This window comes from Neophocaena asiaeorientalis, unplaced genomic scaffold (genome assembly GCF_003031525.2).
Source record: "Neophocaena asiaeorientalis asiaeorientalis breed wild unplaced genomic scaffold, Neophocaena_asiaeorientalis_V1.1 scaffold29, whole genome shotgun sequence".
Classification (NCBI taxonomy): Eukaryota; Metazoa; Chordata; class Mammalia; order Artiodactyla; family Phocoenidae; genus Neophocaena; species Neophocaena asiaeorientalis.
In genome coordinates, this window is record NW_020174423.1 from 7,498,346 (window position 1) to 7,515,993 (window position 17,648).

Genomic DNA, 17,648 nt, shown 5'->3' on the forward strand with positions numbered 1-17,648 from the left:
CCGCCCACCCGCTCGGCAGACCCTCGTTGGTCCCGGGGTGAGGGCGGAGGCGGCGCCCGGACACGGGCCGGCCGAGCCCCGGCGAGGGGCGGCGGTTGGGTGTTCGGTTTCTGCCTCCTCCCCAGAGCGTGGCCTGTTTTCTTGGCCGCGGCGGGACCTCCTCCTCTCTCTCCTCCTCCTCACTCCCCTCCACTCCTCCTCCTGCCCTCCGCCGTTGGACTGCAGCTGCCCGCTGAGGACTCGGCGTCGGAGCCCCCGGCTCCGGAGGAGCGAGCGCGGCCGCCGCCCCGGGACGCATCCCCCCCAGGCCCGCGGCGCCGCCGCTGCTCCTCCCGCAGCCCTCCCAGCGCAGGGTCGCGCTCGGCAGCGCAGTGGCTCAGTTACCCGGCGACCGGCGCCTGCCGAGTGTCCGCCTGTCCGTTGCATGTTCCTTGACCCTGCTCGATCTTCCACATAACTATTTGAGGTTGCACGTGTGGAAAGAGCAGTTTCCCTGCCCATCACAATTAAAACCCTCATCGTTTTGATCACTCGCGCTGATTGGGTGCTTCTCATGTGCCATATACTATGTGAGGACTTTACATGCGTTATCTCAAATTGATTCCCACAGTAACCCTCTGAAGTAGGCTGTATTACGCATAGGAAACCTGAGGGCCCAGAGAGATTGAGTAACTTACTCAAGACCACACAGACAGTTAAAGGGAATTGGTTTTTCTCTTTAAAAAGTTGCAGATGAATTTTACTTAGGGATTCCTTGTTTTTATTGTATTTCCTAATTACACCTGCTCATTATCTTCTATGTTAATTCCAGTTAGAGTAGATTTAGGAAGAGCTCCTCTCCCCCCCTTCCATCATTCGGAAAAGAAGCTTTTCTGAATACAAAGTAGTTTTGGGAAAGGGGAATGGAAAGCGACCCACGGGATCATTGAACAGAGGTAATAATGAGGTGGCCCAAGATCTTGAAATCACTTGCTTGGTAATTGAAATATATATTTCATTGCAGATGTGAAAAGCATTAGGAAGCTTTTGCTTTTAAGTCACGGCCACTGTAATCCTGAATTGGCAGCATAATTTTCAAAGGCTCCTGCCTGGAACCAGGACCTTACTAATTTCTATGACTAAGGTCTCGTTTGTTTCTCCATCCTGTCTTTTGTTCTTTTTTGTGAATGCTCCATCGCTTGCTCATAGCTCTTTTGGGAATGGTCCCACTTTCAAAATTTAAGGTTAACAGGCTGTGAATTACCACTTACTGCTGTCTTTGTCCGCTGTCATTCAGCCTTCAGAGCCAACCTGGTGGATCCCGGGGAGAATAACCCACTTGCAGCCAGTTGAATAGGCTGGGTAGAGTGGAACAAGCAAAGACAACTTTCTTGGCTTGGTTTTAATGCAGTTTGAAATTTATTTAGAATCTCTCGAATCAGCATGTTTATTTTTCTAAACTAGTGAGAGAACGATCATTTTGAGGCTGCTTTTTGATGACGATGTGTTAATTTAGCCACTTGATATTTCAAAACTGTCAAGAAGCGACAAGTGTACACATAGTTAGAAGTTAAATCATCAGAGTATTTTTTGTTGTTTTTTTTTAATTTAAAATGTTTTGGAGCCGCCTACTGGCAGCCAAAAGCAACAGAAAAGTGCTGTTCTCTGAAGTTCGTAGAGCCGGAGTTGAGGCTGGAAGGAGCCTGAGAGACCCTGTGCTGGACAGCGCTGACCAGCTCTGTCGCTTTTGAGCAAGTTACTTAATTTCTGAGCCTCAGTTTCCTTATTAGTCAAATGGGACAAATAAGTACCTCAAGTCTGTCACATATAAGCATACAGTAAATTATAACTCTAATTTTTTTTTTTTTTTTTCCCGTATGCGGACCTCTCACTGCTGTGGCCGCTCCCGTTGCGGAGCAACAGGCTCCGGACGCACAGGCCCAGCGGCCATGGCCCACGGGCCCAGCCGCTCCGTGGCACGCGGGACCCTCCCGGACCGGGGCACGAACCCCCGTCCCCCGCATCAGCAGGCGGACTCCCAACCACTGCGCCACCAGGGAAGCCCTCTAATTATTATATAAACATTTTGTCGATAAAGACACTCAGACCCAAGGATGCTAAGTGACTTGCTCACAGTCATACAACTGGTTTGAAGTGAACTTGTGGTTAATATTTACTAGGTGCCTGCTGTATGCCTGCTTTTAAGTGATACATACTTAATCCTCACAATGGCACTACCCTGAGAAAACTGAGGCACCGAGAAGTTACTATATATCCTAAGTACACACAGGTTCCGGGGAGCCGAGTCAAGATTCCAAACAAAGCAGGCCAACTCCAGAGCCATGCGGCCTCTAGGTTGGTTGCTTGTCTCAAAAATGAGAAAATAAATCACACGAACAAGCTCTTCCAGACTAGTAACTCCTTTTCTGAGTTCTCAAACTAGAATGCTGTACCCCATAAGTATTAAACCCAGCCATCTTTCTCTGCCCACAGAGCATTTCTACTCATGAAATATGAAAACATTGATGATAAAAAAAAGAAAACAGTGATGATAAAATGTTAGGTAATAAAGTGGGATACAAAATTGTGCGTGCATTAGCTTACAATTGTGATAAAAAGAAACTGTGTAGAAGAAAATGTACAATATGTTAGCAATGATTGCAACAAAGCATGGAATACTAACTAGTTTCCTTATTTACTTTCCAAACTTTGTGGTTTGGTTCATTTTATAATGAAAAAGACATTTTTTAAAAGGGAGGGAATGGAGGTATTTTGAGCCAAGCAGAAGAGGGACAAAGCTGCCTTCTTGAAATGCTGGGGACCAGACACTTTGTCTCTTTTCTCCACTGGGGTGAGACTGCCAGGCTTGCAGGTGCCCCAGAGAACAGCAGCGCCACCCAACCTAGCCTTCATTCCTCTACCTCTTTCCCAAATTGCAGAGCTGTATTCGTAAATTTGTCCTCTTAGGACACTTGCTTTCTCTGGAATTTTTCACTTTAGTTTTATCATTGTCCTAGAGTTGTGAATAGGAAAAAGTCAGTGGTATGTGGTGAGGAGTGAAGTCTGAAGTTCTGCTGTGCCTTTCAGCTCCGCATAGAACCAGCCCCATGGAGAGCCTCCATTCCTGGGTGGGAGCCAAGGTCAAGAGTAGCAGTGCCTTGGTAGGGACAGTCTCTGGGTCATTGAGAGGATAGGCCATCAAGACATTAGAAAGATTTTTCTAAAACAGTATTGTCCAATAAAAATATATATGCATGTTTAAATTTTTAAGTAGCCACATTAAAAAGGGGCAAAGAAATAGGTGAAATTAATTTATATATTTTATTTAACCTAATATAGCCCAAATTAAATAAGATTAAAAATTTAGTTTCTCAGTCACACTAGTCACATTTTAAATGTTCATTCACCTAATATTCCTGGCAGCCACCTCACTGAACAATTTTAGTATATTGGGGTCTCTCCAACAGCTCCTGGTGCTTTGTGACAGCTATAGAAAGCAGGGCCAAAGGAACTTTGCAAAGTTAGACCAACCTCACTTCAGGAAACCGAAAGAAGATTGACTTGTGCCATCCCACGGAAAGCTCCTCCAGAGACACCTTTCCTGTGGCAGAGCTGCGTGTGTTCCAGGCAAAACCTGGCTTCCATGTTATGAGTTTGGAGGGGCAGCCAGAGGGTGCAGTTTGCAGTTGGGATCTTGCAGCTGCCCAACCACAGTGGCCCCAGCATGTTTTCTGCCTTGTAGCTGCCACTTAAGTGGCCTGGGCCCCAGTGACTTACCTCATGTAGCATCACATTTGGGGGATAAGGGCTCACTCAAGACGAGCAAGGTTTTCCTGTGGGGTGCTCCCTCCCCACCCAGCAGCTCTCACTGGTGCAGGGGCTGAGTCCAGCCCTGTACTCTGGAGAATTGGCATTATTCTCCCAACCGGGTCAGCAGACACAGAATTGTAGTTCGGGCCAATACATGCCTCCATAATTTAAGAGAAATGGGGAAAAGATTTTGAAAATATCTTTTCTCCCTCCTAGCATATATGCTCGAAACCTTTATTTACACATCAGCTCATCAGCTCATCGGCTATTTACACATGGGATAGGTCATCTTTTGGGATATGTCAGGCCAATTACACAGCCCGCTTTTCTTCTAAATTCTCTTACATGGCACATAAATCTGACTTTGTGTTCCCGTACTAGAGCTCCAGACTCCTTGCCGTGTTGCTTCCCAGAAGGGTTTCAGGAAGACTGGTTATGCAAGTGATACTTCCTGTCTACCCGCTTTTCATAATGAATGGCTGAGGATGACAGATTGTGACCACAGACGTATTCCAGTGCCGTCTGTGCGCACATCTGTAGTACTGCACGTGGGCAGTGGCCTGCAGTGTGCACATGAAGAACTGAACCGGGAGCCTCGTCAGCTAGAGTTGAACTACCTTTACAGCTAAAGATGATTGTCTTGCAAGCGAAATGTCAAGAGTCTGAAGTTAGGGATTCAAGACTGACACTCCCTGGATGGTCTCACGCACTCTTACGGTTCCTGTCATCCCCTCTGTGTTGATAACTCTCAAATCTGTGCCCCCAGCAGACACCACGCTCTTGGACTGCAGAGTCCTGTACTCAGCTGCCTTCCAGACATCCCCGGCGTGGGATTTGCAGATTTCCACACAATTCCGTGTGTCCAGAGTGCACAGCCTGTACCTCTGCAGTGTTCCTCTTCCACTGAACTATCCCACCATCCCCCCAGTTGGTCAGGCCAGAAACGTGGGGCATCCTTGACTTTTCCCTCCCCTTCACTTCTGGCTTACAATGTCCTGCAGGATCTGGTCCCTGCTTAGCCCCCGAGCCCGCTCTCAGGACCGTCCACCTGGGTCTTGAGCCACACAGAAGGCGCCCCATTCTCACTTACCTGCACATTTTCACAGTGTTCTTTCTCCTCCTCCCTCCGCTCTTGAGCTTCTCAGCCATTCACGATTGAAGTCACTGATTTCAGGTGTCCTTGCCTGACCTCTGCCTGTGTGGATTTGAGGAGCCCCGGTACTTCTCCTCACGTGGCACTCATCATGCCGGGCTGTTGCACTTGCCATGGGAGGGCCTTGTCTACTGCTGCCTCCGCTGCACTGAGCGCTCGGCCTGACCCGTAATAGGTGCTCAGCAAATATTTGTGACTAATAGTTGACACTGACTGAGAATCTTGTACCAAGTGCCTTGCTAAGTAGGTTGCCTGCACTATCTCATTTGACAAGAGTAGGATCTGGGAGACTGTCTAGGAGTGGTGATTGGCAAAGTCTGGAGAGACACCAGTTGGCTTCACCCAGGGTGAGAGTGGTAGAGAGAAGTAGGTGGATTCGAGCCAAGTGTGCAGAGCTAGAGTCAACAGGACTTGCCGGGAGTTTGGATGAGGGGTGGAGTGCGGGGGTAAGGATCAAAAGGAGTCGAGGGTAAGGGCTAGGCTTTTGGCCTGAATAACTGCTGGATGCTGCTGCCTCTCCTTCCTGAGTAGGGGGTGAAGGGCAAGTGTGCCTGAGTACGTTTGTAGGGCAAAATTAAAAGATCTCTTTGCTATTTTGGGGGTTTGATACGCCCATCGGGTAGGCAGGCAGAAATGGATATATAAATCTGGAACTCTGGAAGAAGATCAGATGAGGCTGGAGTTCCTCATTTAGAACTCACGGGAACTCCATGAGGTAGAACCATTGCCTCCTGAAATAGTGACTTCCTTACTCTTAGGGCACAAGCCACAGAGCCAGCATTTGAACCCGGGCACAGTGGTCGTTTCCAGTTCTAGTTGCTGTTCACCTGAGTTTTCTACAGCGTGACTTTCTCCATGCCAGCTGCAGGAATTGTTTTGAAGGTCAAAGTACTTACAGATTTTAAATGTAATTAGGTGTGCTTGACGATCATATGCAAAAACAGAGCAGAGAAAAGGTGCCAGGGAAAGGTGAGGGCCTGGCGTGATAGTGGTCACTCACTGGTCTCTACTGCAGGCTGCATTTGGCAGCTTCTGGCCAGTTGACCATGAATACCTAGTCTTTGCTCTACTTACAGAAAAGTAGTATTTCAGTTGACATACGTTGTTCAAATTTATCCCTTATTATGAAAGCACAGATGTGAAAAAGAACCAACCCCTCTGTTGCACATTTTGAGATATTTACAGGTTGTGTTTGAAAGAAGGGAAGAGCCGTAGCTGTAGGCTAAGGCATGTGCTTTTTTTCCAAGGGTGGGGTGTGTATTGTAAAACCACATACACGTATTACATAAACGTGCTGATTTGAAATAACCTTCTTTTTCTGTTTTATTTTAGGGATAATGACTCTTCTTGCTTCTCGCCTAAGTTGAATAAGCAACTTGTGCACTTTAGTCCCCTGTCAGTGCCATCGGGCTCACAGAAGACAGGTTTTTGAAATCTCAGCTATAAAGACATCCAGCCAAAGTCTCAGTCTTGCCTTAACAATGTTTCAGAGACTGAATAAAATGTTTGTGGGTGAAGTCAATACTTCTTCCAACCAAGAACCAGAATTTAGTGAGAAAGAAGATGATGAATGGATTCTTGTTGACTTCATAGGTAAGGGTGTTCTTAGACGTTAATCATCACAGCAAACGTGGAAACTCTTGCATCTAGTTTTTGCATAAGTAAACCAGTAACTCTGAAGGTTTTTAAGCCTTAAAAGTAAATAAACAAGAATTTGTCTAAAAAATTTGCAGGAAGCATTCTGTGCCAGATCATCAGTCAGGGGAATTGTTTGATGTCAGACTGCAGTTTTGCAGCTCTTACACCCTGATCCAATCAGAGGCACTTTAATAGAAAATCCTCGTACTAGACAAGCAGTAACCCATTTGGCGCATTATGTGTTTACTCAGCAGGATAGAAACAGTCTTAAAAACTGTTCCTGCAAAACCAACATAATCCATCCCATACAGTGATACACAGCCCCCCAACACACGCACACACACACTAGGTGCTGAGAAATCATAATCATTATGAGTGAATATGAATGGTTTTGTTTCTGACCTAAGTAAAGGGAGGAATGTGAGCATCAGCTAACAGCATCATGTCTTCTTTTTCTGTGCTCTGATGTGATGTCAATGTGACACTCCTATCCCGTGGGACTTCAACGACGTGTGTGGACTACGATCTAGACACTTGCACTGGTTTCTCAGCAGCAGAAGACGAGGAAGAAGAAGACATCAGTGAAGAGTCACCTACCGAGCACCCTTCAGTCTTTTCCTGTTTACCCGCGTCTCTTGAGTGCTTAACTGATACAAGTGATTCCTGCTTCCTCCAGTTTGAGTCCTGTCCGATGGAGGAGAGCTGGTTTATCACCCCTCCCCCGTGTTTTACTGCAGGTGGATTAACCACTATCAAGGTGGAAACCAGTCCTATGGAAAACCTTCTCATCGAACACCCCAGCATGTCCGTCTATGCTGTGCATAACCCCTGCCCCAGCCTCAGTGAGGCCCACTGTGGGACTGAGGAATTTCATAACCCAAGCAGTCCCAGGTACGTTGCTCTCTCCACAGACAGTCTGTTTAGTATGCATTTTATTTATTTCTACTACAGTTCAGAGCTGAGTTTTTAGAAGATGCAAAGCAATCTTATAGAGATTCATGGAAGTCTATGCCTAGTGCACAAGGCAGTTGATGGTATGAAAAAACTTATTCCTTTTAGATTTTCAAAAAAGTGAGTTATAGCATGGCCCCCGTCACGTAATGGAGAGCTGTGTCATTTATAAAATCATGCTACTGAATGGAAGGAAAAGACTGGCCTTTCTGCTCAGTATCTTAGAGCATAACTCTGGCACTTTATAGACTGGATTATTTGGGGCATCAAATCCGACAAGAATAGTATATCTTAAAATAAATCTCTTATGATCTTCCAAGTAGTCCTAACTAGGTCACGTCAAATGGCACTGAACCTTAAAACCTGAGGAATCTCAAGCATGAAGTAAAACGGCAGATTTACCAGAACATTTTGCTCGGAGGGTTGTTACCTGCCTTACGGAGGAAAGATTTCATACCCAAACCATGTTTTGCTGTTACATGGGTGTCCCAAGTGGTCTGAAAGGCTCTGCTCGAATGGCAGATAGGTTGAGGGCCTGGAAAGGTTCAGGGAGGGTGCCTGGTCAGTGATGTGTTCCAAAACAAACTCTCAGTCTGTGGCCCTCATTCAGAGACTATACTCAAGATCGCTCCCACCCACTAAAATAAAACCCATGGCCACGTTAATTAGCTCAAAGTCCAGCTAGTCCGTGATGCATGTTAGTGGAAGGTTTCCTATGGTAATAAGGTATTTGCAGGATGCTGGTACTGACTTAGTTCCCTTAGTACCTGTCAAGGGAACAGGTGAATTGTGGTTCGTGCTGTCATCCAAAAGGCCTCTTTTGGGATTGTCCAGCCTCCAACTCTACTAACTAGACCACTGTATATATCTTCTATTTCCTGTTTGCCAAATATAAACAAAAGCCCAGGCAGCTCCTTAATTTGTTAACTTTACCAGAGTTTGCTGTACTCTCAAGTCTCAATATTGTAGATGATCTTGAATGAGGATAAACATACACTTGTACCAAATTGAAAAACAATTTGCTTATATAGTTAACCCAGGCTTTATACTGGGTAAGATCTTTGATGGGAAATGTTACTTTAACTGGCGCTGTATTCCACATTTGTCAAGAGGTTAATGTTTCAGGCATTCCAACAAAAGTTTAAAATATAATTTTTTGGAGGTGGTATTGATTTAATTGCTTTACAGTTGATGCAAATTAATTTCTTCAGTTCTTAGAAATTCTTTCCACCCTGATTTTGATCTCATCTTTGAGGAATTCCACTTGAGAATTTACCATGATTAATAGCCCCTTTAAATTAGTAACATTTGTATATTTACGTTCCAGTATTTTGTTTTAATTGTGTGTGTATACATATATGTATTCAGCAGCTTTGTGGACAGCTTATTATAGAAGCAGTACATAGGCACTACAGAAAACTAGAAAATGCAAAAAAATTTTAAATGACGTTCTCACTACCAAGAGATGAATACTGTTAAGACTCTAGGTCATATCCTTCCAGATTGTTTTTTCTGAATGTGCCCATGCACAGGTACATACACCATTTTAACCTAAATGGCATCAAGCTGTATGTACTGTTTTATAATCTGCTTCCTTAGGCAATGATCTCTACCTTTTTTTCCAGTAAAATTTTACTTCGTCAACTACACAGACCATTCTCAGATTTGCCTGCTAGAGTCCAGAATATTTCATCTAGTTTGTCCAAACCAGCATCCAATTCAGGACCTTGCACTGCATCTGGTTATGTGTTTGCAGTTTTGATGCAGTGAGAATGTTCATTTTTTTATATCTTGTTTGTTACTGTTTCTTGTTATATGTTTGGATATAACACATAGGGTAGTTAAACATAAAGGATCAAATGAACACAATTTTATATGAATTCTTTTTGAACATAAGAAAGTACTGCAAATTATTATAGTTTTATAATAATTAAATTTTTTTTAACATCTTTATATTTGGATTTGAAATTCTTATAAGAAAGGCCCACTAAATCAAGGTAGAAATAAGATGTCACCAAAATTAGGAGGATGGCTCTGTAGTAAATATTTGTATTTTCTGAGCAAGAAATAAATCATATATCTTTCAAAAGTTAGATTGTTTCCATCCTGTCTATCCTTGAAGAGATTACCATAAAGCACATAAAAGTAAGGTGCTTCATAATTAAAGATGGGCTTCAGAGTATGTACTTTGTTGCATTTTAGCCTTTATAAATGTTGTTTGTGATGGTTTATGTGCTATCATAATCTTGAATTAAGTAATACATGTGCCTTTAATGACCCATAGTAAACCAGTTATAATAAAGAAAAGTTGACCACATACTAATAGTAAAATTAAATAGCATTTTAAACCTTACTAGTGATTTAATAGTTCACCATTTAACATTTGTAGGGCCAGGAAAAGCTGCTTATAAGACTCACTGGCACAGAGTAAGTATATTCCCTTTGAGACTGTGTGATATGTGTATCAGTCTGAGCAGGGAGGCGAAGGACTCAAGGCACCCACCTTTTAGAAACCACTGTCTTTATTTTCACTGCTCTCTATTAGTTTCTTAATGTGACCTGCTTTAATTCTACCATTTAATAAAAACAATATATTAAAAGATCATTGTGTTTTCCTCTAGTGATTATAGGCAGAATATATAACTGCCTTTCCTGTGTAAAATAACCCTTAAAAATCTTGAAGTTCTTCATTATGTGTAAATATAGTTTAGATCTATTGATTAGCTTTCAATATAGAAAACATATAATAATTATGTGGTTTGTAGCCATATTTTAAGATTGTGTTCTCCCTAAGGGTTTTTATAACATTGCTATGCAAATGCCGTTACAAAATGTGCCCTGTTGTGATATAAATTTAAAACTTAGAATTGTTTTCTGTAATAAGCAGGTAGCTTCTTACTGAGAATTTTAAATGAGTAGAATTTCCTTATGCATGTTTCTAGTAAATACAGATTTAAAGCTTGTTACCTAGAACATTTTACTTAGAGACAGAAAACATCTGTGATGGTGCTATTGGCGCAGCGTATCAGTATCAACCCTGCCTCATAACCGTGGTCTTTGGAGTGTGACCTATGTTGGAATATTTGTTGAGTCAGTTAGTAATCGTGACCTTAACCTCTCTGAGCCTGAGTTTTCTGATCAGTAAAATCTGGGAGTTAATACAGTTTCCTTTTAAGGTTGTAGTGAGAATTAAAACACATGTTAGTTCCCCTCCTAGGAAGCTTATATAAGTGTGTTTGGTGTATAACTGAAATTCACTCAAAGTGTAAAGCATTTTTAAAAAAATACAGCCCACTTAATTAACCACCTGTGGATTCTATGGCGTATTTCGATTGAAAGTTGGCTTCTCCAACTTTCAATCAGTCAGTGGTCACTGACTGATGTAAGCTTGTCTGTCAGCCATGAGACACTAAGCTCTCATTCAACCATAAACAAATTAGTGTCGCAAATTGAGTTGCCAGGTAGCTTTTTCAGTCTCATTAATAACATACTCTGTTGCTTAATACATCCCCCATTATTTTCTGTTTCAGAGTGGAAGCTCAGAATGAAATGGGGCAGCACATTCATTGCTATGTTGCAGCTCTCGCTGCTCATACAGCTTTTCTGGAGCAACCCAAGAGCTTTCGCCCTTCCCAGTGGATAAAAGAACACAGTGAAAGACAGTCTCTGAACAGAAATAGCCTTCGTCGCCAAAATCTTACCAGGGATTGCCACTCTCGGCAAATCAAGCACAATGGCTGGGCTGTCCATCAGCCCTGCCCACGTCAGTACAATTACTAAGAATTTCAAGTGTGTTTGGTTGGTTTCTCTTGGCTTGTGCATATGTGTGTGCATGTGTGTGTATGGACGATGAATATGCTGTCTCTTTACAGACAACTGATGACCAATCACACAGTTTTATCGGTATGTTTAGACACTATCTTGAAGACCAGATTTACATGCTGTGTATCACGTAATGCCTTGCTCTTAACATTTACTTTTTTGTAAATCTTTTCAGAATATTTTTGGAAACATATCCATACAGTTACAGTGTTTAGTGTTTGGGAATGTCTTTAAATCTATTACGGTGTACACAAGTTAGCAATTCAAAGAGATTTCTTCCCAAGTACGAGAATAGGCACCTTTCAATTTCATTTTATTTGGTATTAATCAGTCTTTTGAGTAAGCAGAAATTTATTCTCAGGGTCAGCCGTACACTTTATTGACCAGTACTTGATAATCTTTTCTGTATATAGCGAATACATTTTTACACACTAACATGAGCATTACCAAGTGATGTGGTTGCCGCAGATATAATGGAATTATGGCTGAACTTTCTTTTGGAAGAAAACTTGATATATTTCTGTGTGTATGGGTTTTTTATTTCCCAGATTAGCCATACAGTTCATTTTGGAATTCAGGTACATTAAGTGTTAGCGAACAGTACATTCAGTGATTCCGATGTGACTGTGTGACATGGTACAGACATTACAGGCATCGTGGGACAACAGCACTCGTCTCACATGCAGAGGGATTAAATTAGACCTGTGAAATTATATTTGAAAAAATGTGTGTCCATAGCTAACCCATTGGTCTACTGTTTAAGTTGCTTGAATTCTTTCCTGCCAGCTCTGGCTACTCGCCACCTCACATCAGCTGTAAATTCAGAAGTACTTATCCTAGCACTTGAGTGACTTCCTATTTATATGTGCCCAAGGGAAGAGAGAGGCTTTATATTTCTGATGCAGTGATAGATCCTCTGCCACGGAGAGTGTCCTGCCGAGTGGCAAGCAAGGGTGAAGGGGATCCCTGGTGACATCTCTTCATAGCATCTAAATGAAGGGTGACAGGTTGGCTTCCTTGAGTTTTCATATTTTTGTTTTAACTCGGGCTTCGGGCAAAATCTTTAACCACTTTGGCCTCTGTTTCCTCCACCAGTGGGGGTGCAGTGGTACGTACCGCCCTCACAGTTGTTGGGAGGACCCTTGGGAGGACCGTGTACTGACTTGAAGTGGGACTGCCGAGAACTGATCCTTGCGTGAAATTCCAGGGGCCTCTCTGCCGAGACTGGTGATGGGGGTGGGGCTGCGGCAATTCCTCTGCCACAGCTGCTCCTCAGAGGCGATGCTAATGAAGCCGGGGCGGGGCTTCTTTCACACAGAGGCCAGTTCACTCGGCGCAGAGGAAATCGATTTCCTTACCTCTAGCCACTCACTTTGATTTTTTAGCAGCTGTAATGGGTTTCGCTGAGCCATCTGCACTCTCATCAGCTCCCTCCGAAATTAAGTTCAACGTATTTACAATCCAAAGCACATTCTACATAGACAGAGCAGTACTATCACCTTCATAATCAAATAGCTTATTTTTCCATCTCCTCTGCAACCCTAATTAAATAAGTACACCGCTATACAGTGTTGTCAAGGGCAAAAGCAGCATATAGTTATATGAAGTATTAGTATATTCTTCAGTAACCCTGTAGCAGTTGGATGCAGGGAACCATGGGAGATTTTTTTTGAGCGAAGAGCTGTGCTCTTTTCTGACTAGACTGGTGTATGTGGAGTCGGGAGAGGTTCAAATAGCTTAGTTAGATGGTGGTGGTAGGTTGTTCGTCCACTGGCTGTGCTGAAGGGCCAGGAATGTCTCTTTAGAACAAGAGTCTAGATCCCCCTTCCCTCCTTAGTCCCCTTCCATTTCACCTACCCCTTTATTTATTTGTTTTCTAATAAGAGGCCAAGTCTGTAAACTTTTGTCAAACTGACCTAGAAGTTATTTTGTTACTACTTGTGTTTACCAGAGTTGGGAGATAAGGTAGAGTTTTCATGGAGGTGTGTATGTTTTCTACCGTGACTGTTAAAGGGCCGTATGTTGCTAACTTGAGCATAGATGTAAGCCTCTGAATACATGGGGGTCTCTTTTTTCATATAGTAAATGCAAGTTGTTAGTACCTCACGAGTTAAAGAAGTTCAGCCATGAGAATTTGTTTGGCAGCATGAACAGATTTGTATATAAAACTGCAATGGTCTTTTTTTTTTAACTATTATTTTTTCAGATTTCCTAATACCTTAAATACATTTACATCTCTGTCAGTTACTGACTTTTTGTTTGCCTTATTTGGGCCAAGTTTTTTTATGCTTTGTACCTGGAAAACAAATGATTTCAGTCTTTGCGATGTTTTTTCAGTGTAAGGGATACCACACACCATCCGTGACATCATACCGTCGTTTCTGTATCAGTATCTAAGGTTTCTGTCTAAAATCGGCACATGTAAGCATTAAAGAAAGTGGTTATATAATGCAGTCGAAGTTCTTGGTCATTAGATGTTTGTTAGGGATCTACTACTATATGCGAGACATTAAGACCAATAATAACAGAGAGTGATGTTGACTGTTTTCTTTGAAACATGGCTGAAATGCAGCTTATTATAAGTTTATTATTTTTGCTATTGTAAATATTAGTGGTTTACAATGCGCTTTAGTGCATATTCCTTAAACATTTAAGCAGTGAGAAATAAGACCCCTTTGAATTTAGTGCTCTGTTTCTAAACATAATATAGAATGTTACTTGGAAAAAGTCTGGAATATGTGGTGCACACAGCAGTGTTTCATGAATGAGTTTCTTAGTTTTTATAATGCACCATGTTTCTCAAAGTTTGTGTTTTTTGTTAATAAAACATTTTATAATGTATATCCTATGTTTATTACTGTTTCGTCTTCACTTAGTTTGATTATGTACTGCACCGTAAGTTGAAGATTAACCACCCGTTATTTATCTTCTGTGGCAATTTATAATATATGTTTGGGTGGGTGGGGAATTTTTGGCAGAAGGTGCAAGGTGATTGGATTTTTTACTTACTGTTCCAGGGAGCTTTTTTAACATTCATTTCCTGTGCATGTTTTCAGTTCCCATGCAAACTGTTCCTGTTTACATACCTTCCATGTTGTATCAGTACTTTGATTCTAGTGAGATGACAGTTTACTTAAAACTTGAGAGGCCCATTCAGCATTGCCTAATGTTTTTACCTCTCAAATCTGTGTAGTACACTGGTCTGTAATCTCTATGTCTTCCTTGAATCTGGGTGTCTTTGCTATTTCTCTTCCTCCTCAAGGAAATATATTGTCTTATATACTCTTTAAGAAAAGAGAGCAAAGAAGGGTATCTTTCTTATTCTCATTTTCTTTGAGTTGGAAACAAACAAAAAAATTGAAGGACTCCAACTAGAAGATAGACATTTAAATTTAAATAGCTTAGTGGAGAAAGTTTAAGAGTTTCCAAGTATTAGTTTTTGTTTTTAGAATCAGTTAAGAGACTGCTCCTTGTACTGGAGGTACTAGCATATGTTTGTAATGTTACCTTAAACTTATCTTTTTATTTTATAAGTCCCATACATACTGGTTAAATTCTTTAAAAAGTTGGGCTACTATCATGGATACGTTCACTGCCATCGGCCCTGTTGATTATTATAAATGGCATCCTTATCTACTTAATGCTTAAAGTTATATAAAATGCTTTATTTAGAAAACATATAGTGGTGTCAGCCTTGCCATGTACCAATTTCACTTGAAATGTGACACCAATTACAGTGGTTTGGGGTGGAGAAAGAGGTCCTGGAAAGCATACAGATAAGGATATCTTTTCCTATTTGCAAGAGTATCCTTTATGTGGGAGGAGAAGTTACTGTTCCAAGGAAGGCAGCTTAAGTGGATATTCTTTTGTGTGTCACTGAGAATTTTCCTTAAAACAAACATTTTTTAAAATTGTGTCACTGTTAAATGCCCAATTTTGCTCAGTATTTGCCTGAAGTTTTAGTATTTGTTTTCTAGGAGGGCTTCTAAAAACCAAACCAGTACTTGGGGAGGTTGGATGTGTGTGTGTTTCCAGGCTTGCTGTGTATGAGTGGTTTTGCTTGCTTTTTGGTTGTGTTTTCCTCCAGAGGTGTGGAACCTTAATCAGTAATTGTGTGTGTGTTTTTTAAGTGGCTTTGGATTTTTGTTTTTGTTTGTTTGTTTTTTTCTCAAGTAAAATTGTGAACACATTTGCTTTTCAAGGGCAGGGCATCAGTTCTAGAGACTGAAGAGTATTTGTAGGTTGTACCATGTGCCTTCTGGATGTGTTTCTGGACACAATTTTTTTTCGACAACTTGAAAACTCAAAAGGGACATTTGATTAGGTTATATACTGTACATCAATCTATGCACAAATGGCAGCTTGTTTTCTTGAGCCACTGTCTAAATATTGTTTTTCTGTTTTTATAGAAGGTTTTTATACTGATTAGTTCATAGATTGTCAGTTTTCTACACAGACTAAACAATACAGCACTTTGCCAAAAATAAGTGTAGCATTGCTTAAACATTGTGTATTAACACCGGGTCTTTGTAATTGGGTTCAGTGGTGTATTTTGCACTACCTGGAGTTATGGTTTTTAATCTGTCAGTAAATAAAATGTGCTTTAGCTTCACATTTGTCAGATTCTCTTGTTTTTGTCTTTATGGTCATTAGTCTTAAAACTACATACAACTTACTTAAAATACTTGCTTTTTAGTTTTACTTGTCCAAAAGATATATTTAATATGCACTTTAAATACTTTATTTAAACTAATTTTTATTGGAGTATATTTGATTTACAATGTTGTGTTAGTTCCTGCTGTGCAGCACTTAAAATATTTTTTTAAACTTGCATAAACTAGCATATTAACATTTTTCATCTAAAATGAATAATCATTTACGTGAACATGAATTTGAGGATGACCCGCAGCCAGAACCTTTTCCCTCCAGCCAATCTGTATTAAAAAACAAATACAGACGGGGTTCCCTGGTGGCGCAGCGGTTGAGAGTCCGCCTGCCGATGCAGGGGACACGGGGTTCGTGCCCCGGTCCGGGAGGATCCCACATGCCGCGGAGCGGCTGGGCCCGTGAGCCATGGCCGCTGAGCCTGTGCGTCCGGAGCCTGTGCTCCGCAATGGGAGAGGCCACAGCAGTGAGAGGCCCGTGTACAGCAAAAAAAAAAAAAAAACAAAAAAACAAATATAGAATTTAATACACTGGTTCTTAGCCTTTTTAAAGCAAGCTTGGTGAATTCTTAATAGCTCCTCTCTCCTCTTCCGGATAAATGCAGACACAATCTCACATAAACATTTCAGGACAATATGGACATCCCTGAGGTCCACTGATACCCCCTATTGTGGCACTGTAGTGTCTTTTGGTTTTTTGTTTGTTGGATTGTTTTTGCCACACCACTCGGCTTGTGGGATCTTAGTTCCTCGACTAGGGATTGAGCCTGGGCCGGGACAGTGAAAGCGCCAAGCCCTAACCACTGGACAGCCAGGGAATTCCTGTGGCACTGTAGTTTAAATAGGCCAGTAAACATTCAGAATACTTGAACAGAAGCACAAAGAATAACTCCTATATTAATGGATCCTTGGGGAAGATAAGCATTCTAGAACTATAGCTTATTATTTCAAGACATTTTTATCATCTCTTGAGACTCTCAGCTGAGATGAAAAGATTGGGGGCAGGGGTGAAGAAGAGGGGTCACTCCAAAGATGAAAATAAGGTCATGAAAGTTGTCTTGGGATGGAGCAGCTTGAAATGAAAGAGCCTAGCCTGGAGTGGCAGGTGAATGGTTGTTGCTGAGAAGAGTGTTTAAAAAGGTCCACTTACAAGGTGGCTGGAATGTCAAAGGAATCTATTAGCAGCTCCATCACATCTCAAGGGCAATGACTGCGTGGAATCTAACGTAGGTGAGTCAGAAGCAACGGTGGCTTGTGGGGGATGGGTATGTCGGGGTTTCACAGTTTGACCTATGGCCTAAGATTATCTGCTCTTTTGTTTGAATCTGTACTGACCAGAAGAATACTCACTGTCTGTAAAAGGTAAAATCTTAGGAACCACCAAATGTTTACACACAGGAGAATAGTTGAAAATACTGTGTGGTTCATTGCACAATGGAGGTCAATGCATATCAATTAAAAAAAAAAAAAAAAGAACAAGATCTGTGAACTGATTTGGAGTGATTTCTGAGGCTCTGAAGTGTAAAAGTGCAAATGAGTATCTAGAGTAAGATACCCTCCATGCAAGAAAGAAGATGTAAGAGAACACGCATGTATCTGCTCATTTGTACAAAACATAGGAAGAATAAACC

The 17,648-nt window shown here is 41.7% G+C and overlaps 1 protein-coding gene across 4 annotated transcripts; it reads left to right on the plus strand.

The window, feature by feature from the left end:
* The first annotated feature begins 1,998 nt into the window (after positions 1-1,998).
* On the plus strand, positions 1,999-15,965 carry TP53INP1 (tumor protein p53 inducible nuclear protein 1). Of its 4 annotated transcripts, none has more exons than XM_024756570.1 (4): positions 1,999-2,334; positions 6,275-6,535; positions 7,111-7,471; positions 11,062-15,965. In XM_024756570.1, exons 2-4 carry the CDS (start codon positions 6,424-6,426, stop codon positions 11,309-11,311), a joined length of 723 nt encoding a protein of 240 aa, XP_024612338.1. In that variant the 5' UTR covers positions 1,999-2,334; positions 6,275-6,423; the 3' UTR covers positions 11,312-15,965. The 4 variants fall into 4 exon arrangements, with proteins under 4 accessions (XP_024612338.1, XP_024612339.1, XP_024612337.1 ...); XM_024756571.1 differs by lacking the exon at positions 1,999-2,334 and adding an exon at positions 9,921-9,958 and having other exon boundaries at positions 2,369-6,535; positions 11,062-11,194; XM_024756569.1 differs by lacking the exon at positions 1,999-2,334 and adding an exon at positions 2,385-5,117.
* The last annotated feature ends 1,683 nt before the right edge of the window (positions 15,966-17,648 follow it).

What these genes read in the sequence shown, in the direction of transcription:
- TP53INP1 (XM_024756570.1), top strand. Translation starts at nt 6,424, where the DNA reads ATGTTTCAGAGACTGAATAAAATGTTTGTGGGTGAAGTCAATACTTCT. An exon ending in GATTCTTGTTGACTTCATAG is followed by an intron (nt 6,536 to 7,110) that starts GTAAGGGTGTTC and finishes ACTACGATCTAG; the next exon opens with ACACTTGCACTGGTTTCTCA. An exon ending in CATAACCCAAGCAGTCCCAG is followed by an intron (nt 7,472 to 11,061) that starts GTACGTTGCTCT and finishes TTTCTGTTTCAG; the next exon opens with AGTGGAAGCTCAGAATGAAA.